Source organism: Cricetulus griseus (assembly GCF_003668045.3).
Source record: "Cricetulus griseus strain 17A/GY chromosome 1 unlocalized genomic scaffold, alternate assembly CriGri-PICRH-1.0 chr1_1, whole genome shotgun sequence".
NCBI lineage: Eukaryota > Metazoa > Chordata > Mammalia > Rodentia > Cricetidae > Cricetulus > Cricetulus griseus.
In genome coordinates this window covers 8,531,292-8,554,243 of record NW_023276807.1, presented here as the reverse complement: position 1 = coordinate 8,554,243, position 22,952 = coordinate 8,531,292, and the positions used below count along the sequence as shown (strand labels likewise).

Here is a 22,952-nt window from a genome sequence, read left to right as displayed (position 1 = left end):
CTCACATGTTGTCATCAGATTTCCACACACACACACACACACACACTATGTGATATGCCACCTCCTCATTTTGTACTTTGTCAGAGAGGTGAGAGGCCATGTCCCTATCCTAACACCCACACTACCCCAACATAGTTGTAATCATCAGAGAGCCTCTTTCTCATGCCCTCAGGACAGAAAGTACTTCAAAGGGATTCTCCCAAGGCCTACACTCTTTGGAAACAAAGGATGGATTCTGAGCAGTCTGTGGCCATCCAGGCCAGAGTCATACAGGTAAGTGGTGGGTACTTGAGGCTATAATTTAGCTAGAAGGATCAACACCCACTCCTTTCCTGTAAAAATTCAGAGTTTTGTACCTGGAAGACAAGCACTTGGAGGTTTGAAGACACACAGTTCAGGAGTTCCGCAAGATCTGTTGAGGTTTCCAGCAAAGAAATCAGACAGCCCAAGCCTGCAAGGAGACAGAGTGGGATAAACAAAAGATTTCATGAAACAGATACTCATGTCCCAGCAACTGTGGAGACAGACCTGAAGAACAGTCCAGAGGGGGTTCTCAGGATCTTGTACTCATCTTGAACACAAAGGATCAGGTCTTTGGCTGCAAATGTCATTTCTGGGGACACCTTCTTGGTAACAACCATAGTCCTATCTATGCCACTGTTGCAATGGAAAGACAAGTTTTGAGACAATAACTCCACCTTGCAATTACACAGAGTCTGGCTTCAGATGAGCTCATTGCACGGTATAGACATGACCTCACCTATCCTTGACAGTTTCACAAATGAGCTAGTTTATTAGTGTCATGGAAATGATGGGGGCATCAAAGGCAGTAAGTGCCTTGCCTGGGGTTATGTACTCACACAGGTGGAACCCCTGCCTGTGTGTGACATCAGGTCTGGGTGTCCCAGGTAGCACTGGTGGAGGATGAACTCCCCTTCCTTCCTGGGGGCAACTGCCCAGCAAGCATAGTTTAGGAGAGCAGCAGGGTGCTGTGGCCCTGGATTTCAGAAACACCAGACCTGCAGGTACCAACAGTAACTAGCAATGCACTGGCTGGATTCAGCAAACTCTTTGAGGGACACACGGGGATGCTAGTGGATACATTTGCACCCTAGGCAGGCCAAGGCTTCTGGGGCCCATGTATCTTCACTGGGCTCTACAGATAACTGGGGCTGGGGTCAAGAACAGTGTATGGATGCCCACCTGGGTATTCTGGGGAAGCCAGTGCCCTTGGAGGGAGGCTTATAAAGCTCCTACTATTGGGAATTGATGTACAGAGCACTGAAGCTTGCTAGATTAAGGGAATTGGGTCTTTCCAGGGGCATCTGGATTGGGAACAGCCAGGGATTTAGGGGCAAGGGACAAAAGTGACAAAGGGGGCTAACAGATACTATTACCAAAAGCACGGGTTATTTCAGAAGCTTAACAACTAGCACGACCTTAGCAAGGTCACCTCTACTTCAAGGTCAAAGAAAAGGTTATTTTTTGCAGGTGGTTTCTTTGTTACTGAATCCATGTGTCCATTGAGTCACAGAAACTGAAGTGTGGCTATGTGGCAGTGGCACTCTGGGTGGCCCAATATGAGCATAGCTGACAGCAGAAGGAGCTCGCATCTTTGCAAGCAGCTTCAGCTACGGTTGAGAAGGCTGGGGAGGGGTTATGCCTTCAGAGGGAGAAGCCACTAGATCTTCCAGGGGCATTCTGGCTGGACATGGGGCCTGGCGCCCCTTGCCACCTTCTGGTAGCTATCAACTCCCTTCCTGAAAGGTCCTCCAATCACTATATCCATTCCTGCCTCACCCCCCAAACTCAATGTGTCACCAGCAATTGGGCCTCTTCACAGAAAAGCTATTTCCCTTTCTTGAAAAATGATTACAATTATTGAATGTCAAGTAGAAGGAATCTGGCGCTCTGTATCGGTTGTTTGTGGGGTAGTGTCATGGTGAGCAGCCAGACCCTTACACTGTGCATTGTTAGAATTCTATGGGGCTAACAGCAGGCCAGCAGGACCTGGGAAGGCACAGTGCTAACTCCATCCCATTACACAGGATGGAAGAGACACTTGGATTTGTGTGTATACAAGACAGATGCAGAAATGACCCCTCCCACATCCCCCGCCTCGTTCCTCCAGGAGGAAATCTGCAAAGAAACGCTGTCGAGCAGCAGCATCAAAGCCTCATCTCTCTGTGCACTCTTTCCTAGGACATGCACTGGCACTGACACCCTGTCTGACACTCAGGAAGGCCCTGGGAGCAGATGCCATAGAGGATTTCCTGGGTTGCCTGTCGCCCCCTACAGGAAGACATTCATGAACACATTCAACCAGGTAACTACTACTCTGCTGTCCGGAGACCTTCCTAGCGATGGCCATGCTCGCAAAGGGAGAGTGTTGTGAAGGAGGGTTACATTTCATCTCTGTGTGGCTCTCCAGATCCTCTTCATGGCCCGAGTCACCTGCCAGGACCTTCTTCGAAATATCCAAAGTGCCTTCGCTGATGATGGCACGCAGATCCGACTTCAGGAGGCCGACTCGCCTGCTGTTCTTCAAGACCATCTTCATTGTCTAAGGATACAGAGGGAGAATGACAGTGACTAATCCCCATGGACATCACAGAGTTTCCTTCCTATTGCTGTTGAGGAGAAGAAAAGTGGCTCAAATGACATGAAATGTTCCGACTGTATGCTCCCAAAGCCACACCTGCCAAGCTTCCTCTTCCTCAGCACCCACACCCAGGCTCAAGTTACCATAGAAAGCAACCTGGAGTTGCTGATCAGTAAGTAACTGATCAGTATCTTACAGTGTTGTCCTTGATACTAAGCAGATGGCTGGGGGGTTTCAGAAGCCCATCTTCTCTCCCTCTCCCTTGTTCTGGGCATCAGATTCTGGGTCTTGCACATGCCAAGGAATCACTCTGCCTCTGAGTGGCATTCCCAGCCCTGTCTCTGCCTTCTGTTGAGAACCTTCAACCATGAATGTAACCTTTAGGAGCTGATTTACTGAGCTATCGGGCGGGAACTACAGAAACCTTTACATCTCATAACTTGATAGTATAGGCGCTTGGTCAGCCTTCAACTACAGCAATCTCCATTTCCCAGTGGAGGAAACGGCACTGGGCTGTTGAGTAAATATCCTTAAGGAGTCATAAGAGCAGAGATAAGGCTCGGAGCAGGGCTCACTTTAGAACCTAAACATGTCACCCTGACGGGTGAAATCAAGGACACAGTAAATGCCAGACAGACCCATGAATGTGTATATGCTGAAGAGTAGGGATGGCCTGAGGACCACCTCAGAGCCCAGTGAGGGCTTCTTGCTGGATGGATGGGCTGGGTCACAGAGGACCTGATAAGTTCCTCTACTGCTCAGATGGACTTGGGGCATAGCGCTGGTGCCCAAGCTCTCTCCTGATTGGCTGCCTGAAAGATTTCAGGCTCACATCCAGAGTGCTGGCATTATACCACTGTCCCTCAGTATCAATGTGGCCTTGGTTCCTAGATGCTGAGTATGCCAGTGTACAGAAAGAGCCGAGGTGACTGGAACCTCTCAGTGCGAGGTGCAGGGTGAGCTTCTTGCTAAGCGCCATGAGACCCGGGGGCCTCCCCAGCCAGTGGCCAGCAGACTTTCCTGTCTGCTTTCTGCTTGTGGGTGGGATGGAATGGATGGCAAGCCTTGGGGGAGCTCAAGACCCTTATCCGTGTAGTGTTTGTGCACAGTCTATACAGTCTTCCTTACAGCTTAGACCATCTCTAGGGCACTTGGAAGACCCAATACAGTAAGTGCTGTGTTGCATGGTATTGTTGAGGAATGATAACAAGGAATGTCTGTCCCCACTCAGTACAGATGCAACTGTCAAAGGCCTTTGAATCGTTTTCAACCTGAGGTGAGTTGAGCTTGTGGGGAGGAACTTACAAATTCAGGAGGCTTGAACTGTGTCACCATCCTTTAGCATGTACTCACCACAGAGGCCAAAGACTTGAAGCTGAGGACACTGGGAACTCTAGCTAGACACAGAGTCCAGAGGGCCTCATGTGAAGGGGAAGGGGGTCTGTCTGTCTGCCCGTTTGTCTGTCATAGGGTCTGCTATGATGCCTTTTACCTTTTACCTCTCGCCTCTGACACCAGCTGGCGTAGGCCCATAGGGCATCCCTCCCACATTTGCTAAATGCTGCTCTACTTTCTGTCCTGTGCAGAGAGATCAGAGGTGACTGGAGCCTTTCAGTGCAAGGGCCAGGGTGGGCTTCTCACATTGCACCATGGACCAGAGGGCTGCCCTAGCTGCCCTCTGCTTACGGGTAGGATGAAATGGCCTCCCCTCCTGCAGGCAGTAAGGATCAGATTTCAGGGAACAATTGGAGCTTCACCAGGTGCTTTGGGAACAGGCAGGAATGCTGAGCTGCTGCGTACCTTTGCCATGTTGGAGAGGTATGTCTTTCTCCTGAGTCTTTTGACAAATCCAGTGACTTCTGTGGAGAACAACACATGGGGCTATTAATGGAATTGCATGTTCTACCAGTGCAGGCAGCAGGGGAGGTACCCATGGCTAAGCGGGAAAGCTGGGCTGCCTGAGTCTGGGCCTCCTCCTCATCACGTATCTGCTGGGCCTTTCCCCAATGGCTGTGGGATTCTATTAGGGGCCGCATGGCCAATAGAAAGGAGTCAGTGTGGCAGAGACTTGTATAATCCTAGCATCTGGATTGGTCTGCTAAGGGGCGGCTTGTGTTCCCCTTATTCACACGGTGAAGCATCACTGCACAGCGATGGTACTGAGAAGAGGTGCCTCTGTGGGCATGAACGTGGAACTTTCTGAAGGTATTGGTGCCTTTAGGAGATGAGAGCTCAGGTAGAGTCCTCGCCTCTTCCTCATCGTGAGGGCAAAGCAGACAGACAGTCTACGAACCAGAAAACAAGTTCTGACTAGACCAGCTCTGCCACTGCCCTCATGCTGGACTTGCAGCCTGTTCAACATCCATTCCTCACCATCAGCAGAGAAGGAATGAATCTCAGCTGCTCGTGACTGCCGAGGGCACGATGTATCACAACAATCAGAGCAACCTAGGACGGGCATTCCAAGGAGTCTGGAATTTTTAACCAAGATCTCCAAATACCCCAACTTCCTTGTCTCTTTGGAAAAACTATTAAAGGAAAGGATGGGAAGGGGAAAGGTGTGGGGGGTGGGGTGGGGATAGTTTCTTACTCTTTACCTCTCCTGAATGAACCAAGCTATTCATTTGTGGCTATTGAGAACACACCCAGGCAGTGTTTGTTGGGTGTGGCTCAGCCAGGGAACCTATCAGAGGCACTAATGATGAAATCATCCAGGCACACGGGGCTCTGCATCCATTTCCTGGGTGAGGGGCAGAGGGTTACTGCATACGACTGACCGCTGGATGGAGCTGCCTTAGTGGCAACGTTCAGTTCTTTATCTTGCAGAATCTGTGTTTTGTGTGGAATCCTACCTTTGAGTTTGGAGATCTGTAAGATGGCTGGAAAACCTTCCAGAGCACTGAGGAGCCACAGTTTGAATCTCTTACTGAACAGCCGAACAGATTTCAGGTACTGGATACTAACATCCTCCAGGAAGTCGGGGAGGAGAGCGTCCTCCAGGCCCTGCAGAGAAAGGATCAAACAGCATGATCCAGACTGCTGCTGCAGATACTGCCACCAACTGACACAGGGACCTGGTAGGTCATGGCAGGTCGGAGGGAGCTCACTAATGACCTAATGCAGCCACTGTTTTTTTTTGTATAGGACACCCTGCCACCCTTGTGTGCCAGAATTGGAATCTGGGTTTTCAAATATTAATATCGGAGTCTTTTTTTCCCTTTCTGATTCTGTGGATGGATTGTGCATACCAGGCAAATACTGTGACATTGAGACCTACCCTAGCCCCTGATTAAACTAAAACAAACAGACAAAAACCCAAAACCAAACCAAGCCAGACAACAAAGCAATCACCATGCTGGCTAATACCAGGAGGATCAAAGCTACATATTTAAGGACCGACTCCGCTCTTTTCACTCTACTTCAGTGGTGGAAAACAAGAAGCACCAGATCCTGAAAACTTAAAAGGTGAGATTTGTGATGAACAGGACAATGCCACCACAGGAACGATGCCTGTCTGACCTTTAAAATCCAGGGACTGCTCCAGAGACAGGCGCTCCAGAGCAGGGTCGGCCTCACAGTGGCTCTTCCAGAGTAACCATCCACAGCTCTGCATTCAAAAGCATCTTTTGTTTTCTGAAATTCTGTTTGCTTTCCTTTTATGTGTACAAGTGTTTCCCTGAATGCATGTCTGTGCACTACATGTGTGCAGTGCCCAACGGGGCCAGAAGAGGGCGTCAGATTCCCCCCTGGAACTGGAGTTAACAGAAGGTTGTGAGCCACCATGTATTGCTGGGAATCAATCCTGGGTCCTTTCAAAGAGCAGCCAGTGCTCTTAACCTCCGAGTCATCTCTCTACTCCCCACCCTGAAAATGCCTTTTTAAGAGACTGGCCTGGGAACACCTATAATCCCAGTACTCCAGAGACCGGGGCAAGAGGATTGTGAGTTCAAAGCCAGCTTTGACTATATAGTGGGATCCTAGCTCCAAGAAACAAACAAAAAATAATAAAAAATAAAACATCTGTGGCTGATATGTCCAGAGATGGAAATTGGCTAAATTCTGAATCATGGATTATTATTTTCTTTGTATAAGGAAATTCAAAAGAGCAAAAGGCCCTGGCCCATTGTGCACTGGTGTGTGTGTGTGTGTGTGAAGGATTAAGGGTTTGCTTTGCTTTGTGGGCTGGTGTATTTACTGGTGGTGTGCTGTTCTGGGCTGGTATGTGTTGGGGGTGTTCTATTCTGGGACGGCATATATTGGGATGTGCTGTTCTGGGGTGGTGTATATTGGGGCTGTGTTCTAACTTGACCACTGGCATCTGGTTCTAGAAGGGATGCACAGGGGGATCAAGGGTCTGCCCACCTTAAACAGCTGCATGTCATAGCATCCAAAGAGCTGGCGCACGTCAGGCAGCGACATGAGCATGACTGTGTCTTGCTGCAGAGACTTCCAGAAGGATGTTATTAATTCCTCCACCTAATGTGACAGAACACATCATCAGAGACCCAGGCTGTGCCTTGTGGGCCTCACCCCCATACAGTCAGAGGCCCCGAAGGCCTGGCATGGACTTCATGCCAGGGCACACAAAGCTTTGCTATTAGCCTCGCCAGTTGTGTTTGGAGACTACTCTTTCTATTTCATGTGCACTGGTGTTTGTTTGCATGTGTTTCTGTGTGAGGGCATCAGATCCCCTGGAGCTGTGGCTACAGACAGTTGTGAGCTGCCACGAGGTTGCTGGAAATTGAACCCAGGTTTCCTGGAAGAGCAGCCAGTGCTCTTAACTACTAAGCCATCTCTCCATCAGGAACTACTCTTTTTAGCAACCAAAGCAGGCCTGGCTAGCCTTGGTCCTAGATGGAAAACTGTTTCTGACCACCAGGGGGCTCCAGCTGATTATAAGAGGATGAAGCTTGGGCCACTGGGGCCCAATCAAGGGTTGAGAATAAAAGTCTACTGATTGACTTGACTATAGTCACTTTGCTCATTTTCCATCTCAAAAAGAAAAGTAACAGCACTGCACCTCAGGCGGGCCTCCTCCTCAGCACCGACTGTGAAGTCATGGGAGCCTTCTCAGAGATCAACTGGACAACATGTTGAGGGGCAAAATGTCAGTTTCCTTCTTTTCCTGTTTTATTCGCCTGTTTCCGTTTTTCTAAAAACTAGATAGGTAGCTGTCAGCTAATAAAGGCTGCCCCCTTTGAAGGTTTATTATTAATTGTGTGTGTGTGTGTGTGTGTACATGTGTATCTGCATGTGTGTGTGTGAGCCCGAAGAGGCAGAAGAAGGTGTCAGATTCACTGCAGCAGGAGTCACAGGCGGGTGTGAGCCACCATGTTGGCGCTGGGAACTGGACTCTGGTCTTCTACGAAAGCTGTGAGCGTTCTTAACTGCTGAGCTGTCTCTCCGGGTCCCAAGAGTCTTGTCCTGTGGCAGAGATATCCTGAGGCATGACAATGCCCTCCAAGGACACCAGGCAGGAAGCGAGCCCCAGTACAGGCTATCAAGGAAGTGAGAGTCACCTTGGCTTGGGATCTCCTTGGCAGGAGACTTTTCCAAGGAGAGTCAGGAAAATGCTGGGAGTCTCCATCCACTTATTGCCTGGGGGGTGACTCATGTTCCAAGTCACCTGTTCCTGCTCACTAGTGAGTAACATTCATTAGTGTTTCTCCAATGTGCCCCCCACCCCCCAATATCTGTTACTGACCAAGATGGAACCCTGCCCTTCTCACCTTGACTATGATAAAACGTGGTCATCCAAAATGGTGGCCTTCCCTATTTTCCCATTGGGTTGGAGCTTTGGAGATGGGCAGGCAGAAACCTTGCTAATCCAGCCTCCACCATCATCTCCTTTAGGTATGGACCCTTACATCATCATCATGCCATGTTGGGGAACATCTTGCTGCCTCTGCCCACAGCATAGGCTCCCCCTGGAGTCCCTTCTGTCTCCAGACTTTGACTGCTCAGCCTCTGCTTTTCCTACTGGCACTGGCAGCAGCACTGTGACCTGCTCTGGGGTCCTTTCAGCTTATGCACTTCCTCTCTGGGCACCCAGAACATTCTAACTACACAGCCTGCTATGCTTTGTTCTCCACTGAACTTATGCAGGGTTGTAATACCCACTGTGGAGAATGAAGGCATCGGTAACTGACTTGGATTATAGAAGGGTAGAGGCCTGATGATTGGATGCTCATTGCTCTAAAAGAAGAGGAGACAGACAGACTCTCTCTCTCTCTCTCTCTCTCTCTCTCTCTCTCTCTCTCACACACACACACACACACACACACACACACACACACACACACACACACACACACACACACGATCTGCTGTTGCTCTGGGATGCCAACAAGAAAACTATCACCAGATGGAATCCTTAAGACCTTCAACTTTTAAAACTATGACCCAAAATAAACTTTTTTTTCTTTATAAAGGAGCCCTTCCCAGGTGTCTTGTTATAGTTACTGTGATAGTTTGAATGTGGAATATCTCCCAGGGGCCTATAGGTTAAAGGCTTGGTCCTTGACTGGGAATGCTCTTAGGAGGGGGTGGCGAATTTACGAGTTAGGCCTAGTAGGCAGTATCCCAGCCACTGGGGGTGTGTCCTTTAGGAGGATCCTGACACCTGACTCTCTTCCTTTTTCTCATAGTGTCTCCTCAGCCAGGAGGAACAATTTGTTCTGTCTTGCACTCCCTGCCTTCATGTTCTGTCTCCTCACAGATGCAAAATGATGAGGCCAATCAAACACGGACCGAAATTTCCCAAACTACAAGTGAAGAGAAATGCCCCTTCATATTAGGTTCTTATCTCAGACGTTTGCTGCAGTTCACAGTAACTGACCAACACTGGCAGGAAAAGGTGACTAATGAGCAGCTCTAGGATCCATCAGATGTATTGGGTAACATTATTCCTGGCATTACTAAATTATGCATTTCTCAAGCTTTGGGAAAAATGCCTTCCTAGTCCCAGAAAAGGAGCCAGTCAGAGGACACGATTTAAGCAAGTATCTGCTGAGCCAGTGAAGGGAGCTGTGAGAGACTCTCGGAGTCACCATGCTGCAGACAGAACAAGGGCGCACTGGTCCTCTCCCACACGGTAAAGCTTCACACTGGCTCCACGGCACGTGTATGCTGAATGCACCCTGGTTCCATAGCCCTGTTAAGCCAGTGTGTGCATGCTGAGCAACTTGTTGCTTCAAGCTGAAATGCTTAGATCCCAAAAGCTTCAACAAAACTTTCCTTTGAGTGTGCCCTTGTTTCCCTGGATTTTTGTCTTGTAATGAGAAAAGTAAAATCCAGGCAAGCAAAATGGCTCGGTGTACGCCGCCATGCACGGTTTCTTGAGTTCCACCCCTGAAACCCACGGTGGAAGGGCCGAACTGATTCCTGAAAGCTGTCCTCTAACCTCACACATGTGTCATGCTCACATATAGAATAAATCAACCATAATTTAAAATTAATATTTTTTGTGCCAGGCAGTCGTGGCACATGCCTTTAAGCCCAGCACTTAGGAGGTGGAGGCCAGCAGATCTCTATGAGTTCGAGGACAGCCTGTTCTACAGTTCTCGTTCTAGGACAGCTGGAGCTACACAGAAACTCTGTCCTGAAAAACCAAAACATAAAATTGTGTTTCCCACAACCAGTTCTACACCTCTCCTTCTGTAATAGGGGGATCCCAGAGCTTCACACTATAGGTAGTGATGTGTCACTGAGCTGTGTCTCCAATGCCACACAGTTTTAGAATAAATTCTTCAACACCCATGCTAGATCCCCTGCCTCAAGTAGTCCTGTTTCTTTTTTCTTTTCTTTTTCTTTTTTTTTTTTTTTTCCTTTTTGGAGCTGAGGACTGAACCCAGGGCCTTGTGCTTGCTAGGCAAGGACTCTACCACTGAGCTAAATCCCCAAACCCTAAATCCTGTTTCTTTGGCTATGGCATGTGTTGATAACATGGCTTGGACATTACTGGGAAAAGGTAGCTATTGCTACCCACGCTTTATTCAGACTCCATTGAATCTGTTCCTCAAGCACTGTGATGCCCATATTAGAACCCTGTAGACTTTCCAAATGCCTGTACTAAGACTAGAGCACATTCCAGACCTCACCAATGACTGGACAGTTGCACCATGAGCCACTGGATGCAGTGGGAAGGCTCTGGGTATCCCTGGAGGGGCCTTGATGGAGTTCAGTGATTGAGAGCTGATCGATCATAAGTGCTTGTATTTTATAGATAAAAGCCCACCTTCTCCAGCTCCTGGTTCCTCACATTCTGTAAAATGTCTCGGCAGTAGTTGCAGTACTCATCAGCAAGGAAGACCACCTGGGAAAGCATTGGACGTTAGCTCAGCTGTCGGGCCACTCCACAAACAACTGTCCTGAGAGACCCCGTGGAATCTGTCTCTCTGAGGCCATTCTTGTCACAGTTCTGACATGTCTGTAGCCCATGCTCTTGTGTGCATGGAGCCTCAGTTTTGTTGTGTCAGTGCACACATTGCCAGGGGTGGCTCTATCGTTGTAATTTTTGAGGGTGTGCAGTGTATTTTATGTGTATGTATACATATGTGTGCGCCTGTGTGAATATGCACGTGTGTGTGTGTGTGTGTGTGTGTGTGTGTGTGTGTGTGTGTGTGAAGGCCAGAGGTTGACATCCAATGTCTTCTTCTATAATGTTCCACCTTTAAATTTTGAAAAGAATTTTTATATTTATTCATGCATGTGGGAACATACATGCCACAGCACGAGTGAGGTTATATTCATATATGTGGGTGTATATGGCAACATGCATGCCACAGCATATGTATGTGTGAGGTCAGAGGAGTTGATTATCTCTACTGTGTGAGTCCTAGGAATTAAACCCAGTTTGTCAGGCTTGGTGTCGAGTGCCTCTCTCTGCTAAGCCATCTCATTGCCTCCTTCTTGTTGAAATTTGTTCTTATTGGTGTTGGTTTTGGTAGAGTGTGTGTGTGGGGGGGTGGGTATACCTGTGCATGTTTACATAGGCCCAGGGAGGGCACTGGGTATCCTTGTCTATCACTTTTGCCTCATTCCTTGAGACAGGGTGCCAATGAGCCTGGGCCACTGATTGGCTGGACTAGCAAATTAATAAGCTCCAATGTTCCTCTTGTCTTCAGCCACCCCAGCACTAGGAGTGCAGACTTGTGCCTCTGTGCGGGCTTTTTAAGGCTGTCGTGATCTGAACTCGGGTCCTTGTGCTTGTGCAGCTGGCACGTTACTGACTGAACCATTTCTCCAAAGGCTACCAACTTTTGACAGTTTTCTTCCTAAACACTAACCCCCTGCATTAATCCCCAGCTCCGATTTCTAGAGAATCCAATTCTCTGCCTCCTTTTTCTGGCCCCTTCTTTCATGCAGGAAGCCCTCACTTTAGAAGATGAATGACAGCAGTCCCAGGGAGCCTTGCACCAGCTCTGAGGAGGCAGACTTCAATTCTCAGGTCCAGGAGGAATGCTGGTCCTCACCGGTCTGAGAGGAAGGAGGCAGTATCCCAGGTGAAGAGCACATCACAGGCAAAATAAGAAGGCACTGGTGTAAAACCCACCCAGACTACAAGGCTAATGTCCCTCAGGACACAAACCTACCATCTTACAGGAGTACTTGTTTGCCAGCTCTTGTTCCCAAAATGGACATCTTCTGAATGGAGACACAGGTGATCCTATCAGGTCTGTCTTAATTGGTGAGTGATTTTCACACTGCAAGTCATTTACACAACGATCATTTCTCTGCAATAAAATGAATTCTTTGGTATATAAACTAAGTCACAGTCACAAATATAAGTTATTCTATCCATTCTTGGATGCGGTACTGTTTCTGCAACTTCCCCTCATATTCCGTTACAACAATAATGATCCCTATAATACTGTCAACTGCATGGCCACAAAGGTAAGTCTTTGGGCTTTAATATTGTCTTAGGTAGAGTTTCTATTGCTGGGAAGAGGAGCCATGACCACAGCAACTCTTATAAAGGAAAACATAATTGAGGTGGCCACTTACAGTTCAGAGGTTTAGTTCATTATCATCCTGGTGGAACATGGCCACTGGGAGTATGGCAGTGTGCAGGCAGACATGGTGCTGGAGAATTTTACTACTTGAGCCAAAGGTAACAGGAAATGAACTGTAATACTAGGCATGGCTTGAGCATATATGAGACCTCAAAGCCTGCCTCCACAGAGACACACATCCTCCAACAAGACCTTACCTACTCCAACAAAGCCACACCTCTTTTTTGTTTTGTTTTTTGTTTTTTGTTTTTCGAGACAGGGTTTCTCTGTGTAGCTTTGGAGCCTATCTTGGCATTCGCTATGGAGACCAGGCTGGCCTCGAACTCACAGAGATCCGCCAGCCTCTGCCTCCCGAGTGCTGGGATCAAAGGTGTGCGCCACCAACGCCCGGCAAATAATACCACTCCCTTTGGGGGCCATTTTCTTTCAAATACATTACCCAAACTGCTCATTCTTGGGGGTCCTGTGTTACAGTCAGGAGCTAAATAGTCACGTTCAGTAAAAATATCATCTATGAGCATCCTAATATCACTATGTATTTCTAGAACCATCATCGGTAGAATTGTTGCTCCTTGAAATAAAGTGAGTCCTGTCAGGTTCATGGTGCCTCAGCTGAGAAGAGAGTTAACTGTACCGGGAATCCTGGGCTGACAGCAAAATTATGGTCATGGGCTTCACTTTTGAATTTCAGGTTAGAAGGGAAGGGAACAGGGATGTGACAGAAAGCACACAGGCCCTCCTCACACTGCTGGCCATCTGCCGGGGGTGGGGCTGCTCCTGGCCAAAGGACACCAATATTATTTAGAATGGTTTCTTCAGGATTTTTGAAAGGTTTCTTTTAATCAAACGGGCTGAAGTGAGTTCCACTAATTGAACTTTGATGCAAAACCAACCACACGGAATTGAGACTTTTCATCTCTCTCCATCTTAAGGGTGTGCTCCGTTCTGGCCTTGGAATTCTGGCAGCTTCCAGGTCAGACTTTCACATCCAACCCCTGGCTTCCTAGGTTCCTATGTGCCCATGGCTGAACTCAGCTACTAGCTGCTCTGAGGGTTTTGGGATGTTGTTGTCTACCAGGCTTCTGAGGGTCAACAGCTCCTTCCAACTCCTGGGCACTCTTCCTCAGGGCAGAGGGGTTGTGCTCAGCCGTCATCCCACAATGGGCCACACACAATGGCAAACACACCCTGGGGGTGTTGCTCCTTCTTAATAACACCTCTTGTTACTACTGAGTATCACACTGAGGATGAGGGTGGGGGTGGGGGGTTGAGGGGAAGTTGGGGGTTGGAGAGACCATCCAATGGCCAGCGATCCTGAACTCTGTTAGCATCTGGAAAAAGCAGTGTGGATATCAACATTTACACACACACACACACACACACACACACACACACACACACACACGCACGCACGCAGCAGTAATGCAGAGTGGTGACGCTCAGGGCTTCTTTCTATGGATGCTGCCTGTGTCCCAGTACCAGTGTACACTGCTCTCTGGTCTGTGGGGGATGGGAAGGGGGTCAACCATCAGGAGGCCCTGTTTCACAAGCCCACCAGCCTGACTATCAGAGCTTCTCTTAGAGGGGACCCAGAGAACTCTCAATTCCAGCTCCGGGCAGCTTCTCACAGTGAAACTCACTTACACCTTCCATCTGCTCCAGAGCCCAGGCTGACCTGGATATAGCTGCTCTCTGGCTGCTACTGCTGTTCCCAAAGCCATGTTTCTCAAAATGTGGTTCTGAAATCACATCTTGGTAATAGGGATCCGTAGTCCTAGTCCCCAGGTGATTCAGAGGAGGACAGAAATCTAGCATTTTAACCACCTTTCTGGCAGGCACACTTGGGTGGAGGGCAGGTAGGTGTATGTGTGTGCACACACATGGGCGCCCATGTAGAGACCAGAGCAGGACGCCCGGCACCTTCCTCTATTGCTGTTGAACTGGAAGCCCGATGTTTTGTCTAGGCTTGCTGGTCACTGAGCCAACCGGATCCACCTGTCTCTGCTTCTTAATGCTGGGTTTATAGGCATGTGCAGCTGTGCCTGTTTCTGTGAGTGTTTGGGATCCAGTATCAGATCCTCATCAAGCACCCCTACTCACCCAGCCACCCCAGCCTCTTTAGACAGACCTCTTCTCTTCTCTTCTCTCTTTCTCTTTCTCTCTCTCACTCTCTCTCTCTGTCTCCATGTCAACTGTAGCTGCCTGCCCACAGACAGTGGTTCTCAAGTACAAAGCCATGGGATTTTGTCTTTATAACTTTTGGGTTATGTGCCATGCAGCCCTCAACAGTACTGGTTACAAAACAGATGTTTAAAAAATGATTCTTAGTGAGATTGTATCTGTTAGGGACAATGTTTCTGTCCTTCCAAATCCCATGATGATACCTTAATCAAACTGTGCTAGAATTCAGAAGTAGGACCTTGGGAGGTGATTAAACCAGGAGGGTGGGACCTTCATGAACTGGATCACTCACCAGTAAGAGGTCAGAGAAGGCTGTGCTACCCAAGGTCAGTAGGAGCAGCCTGCTGCTTGCAACTCAGCACAGAGCCCTAACCAGCACTACCCAGAACCACAAGAAAAAGTGTATTTAAACTGCTCGGTTTAGAATAATTTGCTTTAGCAAACAGCTAAGATACGATCAAAGTACTGTAATAATGTCTTGGCCAACTAAAGCAAGGTTCAACTCAGTGTCACAGATTAGCTATTAATAGTTCTGATGTCCTGATTCTAAGAGTTGAAAGAATACCACAGAGGCTCATTGCAGCAAATTTATCACTAACCACCTATGCATCCTTTAGAGTTATACCTCAAGAAACACAGCTCAACAGTGACCACAGCTGAGCAGTGTGGTGCTCTGGGACAGGGGCCAGATGTCCTAGCTGAATAATGTATACTGGATGCTCAACAGCCCGAACAAATGGGTGGTGGATTAAGGATTGTCCAGAACACCACACACAAAAAACAGTTTTAACTCCCAGATACAAGTGGGTCTATGAAACCCCATATATTTTATGCCATACTCACTATTTCTTCCTGTTGGATAACGTTGTTATAATCAGTAGATTTTCCAAAGGCGACAACATCACCACTGTGGAAGAACGGACAACAGAGAAATCACATGACTAAGATAGTACTCTCTGAACCCAAGAATGGGATTTCTTCTGCAGCAAGCTTATTTGCTTAAGATACAATTCTTCATCAAAAATGTGTCCTCCAAGACCCTATCCACATATGGTGATTGTCATGGGTTTTGGATTTTTTTAAATCTATTTCTGTATCTGGGGCAACCTTGCATTTTAATTTTAAAAATTGTATTCCCTTCAGAAGCAAGGTTATGATACCATCAAGGTTACAACTTCATTCCTGGGGGAAAAGAAAAACCACTGTGAAAAAAGGATCTTTATTACTTTCTGGTTCGGGTGTTTTACATCAGCAACCTAGATATGACAATGTTACTAGGTGATGGAGGTGACAAAGCACTGTCACAGAGCAAAGGAACTGGGGGTTGAGAGTTGACTCTAAGCTTCATTTTGCCAGGTTTGCTGGGCTGCTGTGTTTAAGAGACATACATGGTAGAGGATAGATTTAGTCCTATTGAGTAGTGTGGTATGTTTACCCTTTAGTTATGAGCATAAGACAAAGTGGGGTGCAGGGTCTCCCACTTGCACCAGAGAATGTGCCTTGTCTGGGTGTGAGAGAGGAGAGTATCTTCCTCCCTGTCTGCCCCAGGGCTGTGGCTGAGCTGAGGCTGCCTCAGGCATGGCTGGGGAGCTTCGTCCGGCCCAGTCAGCACCATCCTCTTTACCTCAGAGTGTGGGGCTCTCTCCCCTCAAAGCAGGGAGCCATCATCAGGTGGACACTGGGGGAGTGGGCCAGCAATGACTTGCACTGCACCAGAAAACTCCATCCCTGCCCAGCCTCCCACAAACCCTGGGTGCTGCTCGCTTCTAAAGGTTTGTGCCATGGTGTCTGTCATTCTGTTCTCCTGTCTGGTAGAGGATAGATAAACACAGCAGCCCAGCAAACCTGGCAAAATGAAGCTTAGAGTCAACTCTCAACCCCCAGTTCCTTTGCTCTGTGACAGTGCTTTGTCACCTCCATCACCTAGTAACATTGTCATATCTAGGTTGCTGATGTAAAACACCCAAACCAGAAAGTAGGAAAGCCTGGGCAGAGTATTTGATATGTATCTGATAGTGTTTCTACAAAGGACTCTATTCTATCCCCAAGTGTGGTGAGCAGATTGAGAGCCTGGAGATGAGCCCTCCAGGGAGGCACACCCTTCATCCTTTGGCAAGAATTGTTACCAAAACATCAATTTTACTTTGGACATTCCAAATGGCTTATGGGATATAGGTTCTATTCAACCCAGAGATACAGATAGAGGAACTCTGCACCTAGGGTGGATTGCAAATGCCAGAAAATAGAGAATTTGACATGTTTTAGGAATTCCATTTTTGGCATGTATTGCAGACTGAGCTGTGTCGCCCTCCCCTTTATATATTGCAATGTTAACCTCTAATGTAGCTATATTTGGAGATAGAATCTCTCTCTCTCTCTCTCTCTCTCTCTCTCTCTCTCTCTCTCTGTGTGTGTGTGTGTAGTGATGTTGTAATTTGCCTTTTGTTTTATAAGGGCTCACTCAGTTATGAGACTGCTTTGAGGTCTTAGAAAAGACTAAACTTTTGAATAGTTGAAACTGAAGATTACAGAGACTATTGAATTTGGAATGAATACATTTTGAATTGTGACAGCCATGAGCCTATGGGGCCATGGGTGCTATGCCTGGGTATCAACTTGAAGAGGGTGCACTTGTGAGGGTGAACTTGGGATTGCTGACTTGATGGGCTTTAGGAACACCTGGGCCATTAAGAGGACACAACTTTGAATGTTTCAATGAACGGGTTTCCAGAACTACCAACTGAGGAGGCGAGCCCCACCCTGAATGTGGTGACACCATCTCCTGGGATGGGGTCTTGGACTGAATAAAGAGGAGGGAAGCAGAAAGCCAGCTGAGCATTTGGCAGTCCCCATTCTCTGCTTCCTGGCCAGCACCAAAGACAAGCAGCCAGCCACCTCCCTGGCTCCTTGTCAGTGAGGGAATGTGTTACTCTGAACTGTGAGCCAAAACAAAGCCTTGCTTGATTTGCCATTTTATTGGGCCATTTTCTTAGCCATGGCTACAAGAAACACAACCAATACATACAGATTCTGGAACATTATATCAATTTAAACAAAGAAACTAACAATACATGAACTGTGAATTAATCTCTAGAATAAAACAAGACAGAAAACTATGAGCCATCACAGTGCCTTAGGGTTTTTTTTTTTTTCAAGGAAGTAGGAGGAAATGCAATTTCTCTACAATTCTACATTGTATCAACATAGAATTCCTAGTATCTTTCCTATGTAAAAATAAATACAAGACCACAATATGAGAATTAGGTCCATTTATTCATCCAAACATCCTTCCCACTAGTCACCCTCTAATCCATCCATTTATCTATTTATCTGTCTGTTCAACCATCCATCCACCCACATAGTCACCATCCATACATTTAACTATCCATCGATCTGTTTCTCATTCAGGCATCATACACTTGTTAAATGTCTACCACATGACAGGCATTTTGGCTCTTGTCAGGCATAGTTGTGATTGAAATACACATCTGTTCTCTCAGAGTTAATCTATTGAGGAAGAGAACAAAACATAAGGATGCTGGATGAGAACCATGGCAGCAGATGTGTGGGGCATCATGATGTATGTCGGAATAGTCCCATGCCTCTGTGAATTCAGTTCATAAACATGTCTAGCAGCCAGATAAGCCCACATGCAACTAGTTAGCCTTATTTGGCTGAAACTTACACAAGACACTTGGATAGTACCCATTAAACCCTTTTGATGGCAAGAGTGAACTTCACCAGGCCTTCCTTATTATATTCAGAAATAAGAAAGTAGCAGCTAGCAGATCTGGGTCAGACTGAAGGGAACAATGATGGACGACACGTCACTCCTCCCTCTCACCCGTCTCCCACCGCTGACTCACAGCCTTGGAGCAACTAGTACTGCTCATTATGGCTGAGTCATGTCCTCAAGTATTTCCAGCTTTTACACGAAACTCCCAAACTCCTGCCAGGTGATTGCTGTTGGACATGGGTTTAACTCAAGGATAACTGGAAGGAGGGTGACAAGACGAAGGGGACTGCTAAAGAGAACACAGGACCTGTGTGTGGCTGTGCTTCCTACTATGGGAGCCCGGTTATTCTTTATTGCTAATGAGGGGACTTTGTGGATTGAAATCCCAATAGTGAGAAAGACAAAATGTTTCAGCCTCATGGAGGGAGGGCCATCCAAAACAAAATCCACCTTGTCACAGAAACAGTGGGGTAGTCTCTGCCCTGTCTGGGATGCCCAGTCAAGAAAACAGCTCAACACATGGAGCAATAAATAGGTTTAGTGCACTCAAACCAGTTTTTTTTTCTTCAAAATCACTTCCTTTTAGAGCAGTGGTTCTCAACTTTCCTAATGCTGTTGTAGTGACCCCCAGCCATAAAACTTTTTTTTAAAAATCTTACTCAAAATCATTTTATTTAATGAAAATGACAACTGGTGAGAAGTTAGTTCTGAAAACTTCACTGTAACACAGGCCTTTAATACACACCTGCAATTTCGGCACTCAGCAAGCAGGAAATATACTGCCAGCACCTGGGGGACAGCCTGGGCTACATAAGAAAACGCTATATAGTTTCTTCAGATACGCTGAGGCAGGATAGGGTATGTGGTGTCTCTTCAGGGCTCTCTTTGGTCTCATTGAGCATGCTGGCCAGAGAAGCATCTGCTTCAGTGGCCATGTCCTTCAACACAGCTGGGACAGTCCCATCTTCTTCCACAGCTTCAGGAAGTTCTACTGCATATCCTTTGCGAACTAATTCCAGCCCAATATCAAGTTTCTTCCCATTACTGGTATCATATAAATGGATTTTTAGCCAAGTTGAGATTCCAGTCTGGACATAGCTAGAGATCTTGGCCACCAATGGCTTTGAGTCAGCAGAGTGAGTGAGTCTCTCAAAGTGAGTTTCCTCTGCTCACTGTTCACCTCAGGGGGCAAGACCTCGTGCCAGACTGCATTCTATTGCTTGAAAGGGAAGGCTCAGGAAGTCACTCCTGAGAGCCCTGAGATCCTTCAGTGGGCAATCTCCATTATCTCCAAAGTCCACAAAATAGAGGTCCAAGATCCCATTTTCCGGGGTACCAAGAATCTGGGCTTCATACCAGGAACCATCTGCAGAACAAGGTGCTGCTACAATGTCTCCTACGTGCACAGTCAAGTCTTCAGGCCGACTATTTCATAGTACTGGGTCATCTCAATGGCAAATTGATCCAATTGGAGGCTGTGGGAGCCAATGATTTGGATCCAGAATTGGTTAGGGTGTTCAGAAGCAGAAACGTAGACTTCTAGGTACTCATCCGTATGGAAGATCAAGTCAGGACTGGGAACTTCAATCATGGAAGTCTCTGGACTGTTCTGGGCACCAGAATTCTCAAGACTGTCATCATTAGGTTTCTCCCAGGAACTTTCTTTTGGTCCTGCAGCAACCATATCACCAGCACCTTTGCTTAGAGGAACCTCCAAGGGTACTGCTGGCCCCTTGCTAGAACCGGTATTCTTCCATAAAGCTGCTTCACCAGCTCCACCTAGCTCCATCACGTCTTCTCTTCTCACACTGATTGGTAGTAACGTCCCCTCTGATTCTTTATCGAATGTAGTTTTTGGCTCCAGAAGCCTTACAGATAGAAAGAATCATCTTGCCACCTCTCCCTGTGATTCTGTCCACAGACTGAGAGTTGCTCAAACATCGGGGAGTTTTCTCTCAGGATCTGATGGATTTCTGCTTTCACCTTGCACACCTGAACAGGAAAGCCACTTATAAGCAGCACTCACTCATCGCCTACATCCTCTGTGTCCACATCAATCCCCTCTGCTTGGTTGCTACCAGGGCTCAGCAGCCAAGCAGGCAGCTATTTTGCAGCTGCTTGCCACACCCCCGAGGCAAATCCACACCAATCAACGCCTGTCTTGAATTCTGACAATGGAGCTTCCTTGCTGCAGCCAATCCTTGCACAGGCAGCCTTGAGCAATGGATCAGGGGTTTCTAAGGCCAGCCTTGAATGTAGAGCAGCACCAAAGCCTGCCCAAACTACAGATGACCCCTGGTGATCAGCAGGAATTCCAGTCTTCACCAGATTGATGCTGCTGTTTTAAAACTGTTTTTGTTGCTACTTCATAACTGTTATTTTGCTATGGTTATAAATTGTCACATAAATACCTGTGTTTTCTGATGATCTTAGGTGACCCCTGTAAAAGAGTCATTTGATGACCCCCCCCCCAAAGGGTTATGACCCACAGGTTGAGAACCTTTGTTTTACAGCCTGGAGCAAGTAAAGACACAACAAAGAATACACGGCGGCAATGAGTGTAGATGGGGTTAAAGCAGGTGCCCGACATGCTCATGGGCCTGAGATGATCTCTCTATGTGTACTGTCAGTTAAATAAAATACACATCAAAGTGGAGAGGAGGTGGTCAAGAGAGGGTAATAAGAGGGTAAATATGACTGAAATACGTAATATCCATGTGTGGAAATATCACAGCAAAAAAACCCCAGTTTTTTATAATGAGTATATGCTAATTTTAAAAAATCAGCATGGGTTAGAATGTGAACTGGAGGCAACAGTACAGTTGAGCCATGAGGCTGATGAACAGAGAACCTTTGCTTGGGTCTAGCCTTAAGGCCTGGTGTGGGACTTGGAGGTCTCGGTCAAGAGTGCTGGTGCAGTGAGGACCTGGTGGATTGGACCTAGAGAGAACTGCAGACACTTGCTGTGCTTGGACCTGGAAAACTGGGCTAGGAAGTGAGGTTGTGGTAGACCTGAGTGCCACTCTTCCTGCACTGGAGTCTACTACCACCCAGGAGCAGCCACAGTGACAATAAGGTCAGAGAGGGTCTGTCCAGGGTGCCAGCCACAAGGGCTTGTGTGTCTTTGGGCTCACTTGCCCCTGTGTCATTTCCCCAGTGCGGTTCTGATTCAGACCATGGGGACATTTAATAGGCTCTGAGGCAAAGCAGAGTCATTGCTAAACTATGGCTCTGGTGAAGCCACACAATACTGAGCTGGCCTTGCTGAGAACAGAGGGATCTGGGTTCCCTGCTGGGTGTCTGATGCCTTAGCAGTTTCACTAAAGCAGAACCGAGAGCAAGCCTATGGCACTGGGGTGGCCCTGTGTTAGTCTGTCTCATGAGGATGCGTGGTCCTTGTGGGTTAACCTTTTAGCTGCTACATCCTAACCTAGGCTATTAGAATTTAATAAACACTGGGCAAGGGCAAGGGCAAGGGCAGCTATATCTGGAAAAGACAGGAGACCAGGGAGGAAGGAGGTGGCATCCTGCTGTAGTACATGATGGCTGTACTTCCTCAGAAAGACTCTTGGGCTCGGGGGTCCTGGACAGGAATGGCATGGGGTCAGATGACTCTAAGTCCTATTTAAGGCCCAGAGCCTCTAAATATTTGGTAATATGTGAACCCAGACTTCCTTTCCAGGCTCCCCTATAGTTAGATACTTCTGAGCCCCCCCCAATGGAGAAAACCCAGGGAACCTTTTTTTTTTCCCCCTTTGGGGACCAGCAAATGCTCACGTGCTTTATGTAGTATGAAAATCGTATTACTTTAATCAGTTTTCACAATCATTTGGCACTGAAGAGACCAAGACATACTTCTAGGACACAAGGTTAACCTTAAATAAATAGATAAATAGATGAATATCCATCCCCACAGGTCTTTTCAAGTGTGGTGTTAGCTCTAACTCTGGTTTGTCTCCACATTCTCAGGCTTTAACATCACTATCATTAATCTGGACTTCCATTACATCACTCTGGCACCCCAATCTCTCTCACACATCGCTCTAACAGGGGGGGAAAACAACTTGAAGCAATTACAAAGGTAAGAGGATAAAAATGTAGTAAAATCCAATTCTGGTCTATCGTGAGCACTCAGGCAGATGCACTGTCCCCTAGTCACTGTGGGTCCACCACATGTGAAATAATTATTTTGGTTTTGGTTGAAAGACACTCTTCACAGATAGCTTTGGATGTAAAGTTAAAATGTAAACATAGATTCATATAGGGGCATGCCATTACATCACAATTGTGAAATCTGTGTTGTTTTGATTACACCAACCACTTACTTATTTGGTGCTGTGCTTTGTTCATCCTAAACTTTAGGCTGCCCTGCAAAGGTGGAAGCTAAGAACTGTTGTCCCTTTTTCTAGATTGGGCAGGA

General features: G+C 47.2%; 1 protein-coding gene and 1 pseudogene across 1 annotated transcript in view; both read right to left on the bottom strand.

Moving 5' to 3' along the window:
- The window catches only part of Rfx8 (RFX family member 8, lacking RFX DNA binding domain), a 27,774-nt gene extending 11,313 nt beyond the window's left edge, over positions 1-16,461 (bottom strand). The window contains exons 1-9 of the mRNA XM_027386787.2: positions 16,421-16,461; positions 15,640-15,703; positions 12,196-12,336; positions 10,839-10,916; positions 6,965-7,078; positions 5,455-5,605; positions 4,403-4,461; positions 2,407-2,563; positions 357-451 (exon numbers count right to left, since the gene is read on the bottom strand). Coding sequence (XP_027242588.2) covers positions 357-451; positions 2,407-2,563; positions 4,403-4,461; positions 5,455-5,605; positions 6,965-7,078; positions 10,839-10,916; positions 12,196-12,336; positions 15,640-15,703; positions 16,421-16,461 — 900 coding nt within the window. The remainder of the gene's footprint in view (positions 1-356; positions 452-2,406; positions 2,564-4,402; positions 4,462-5,454; positions 5,606-6,964; positions 7,079-10,838; positions 10,917-12,195; positions 12,337-15,639; positions 15,704-16,420) is intronic.
- Positions 16,462-17,935: 1,474 nt separating this feature from the next.
- Positions 17,936-21,122, bottom strand: LOC103159868 (annotated as a pseudogene).
- Between the last annotated feature and the right edge of the window lie 1,830 nt (positions 21,123-22,952).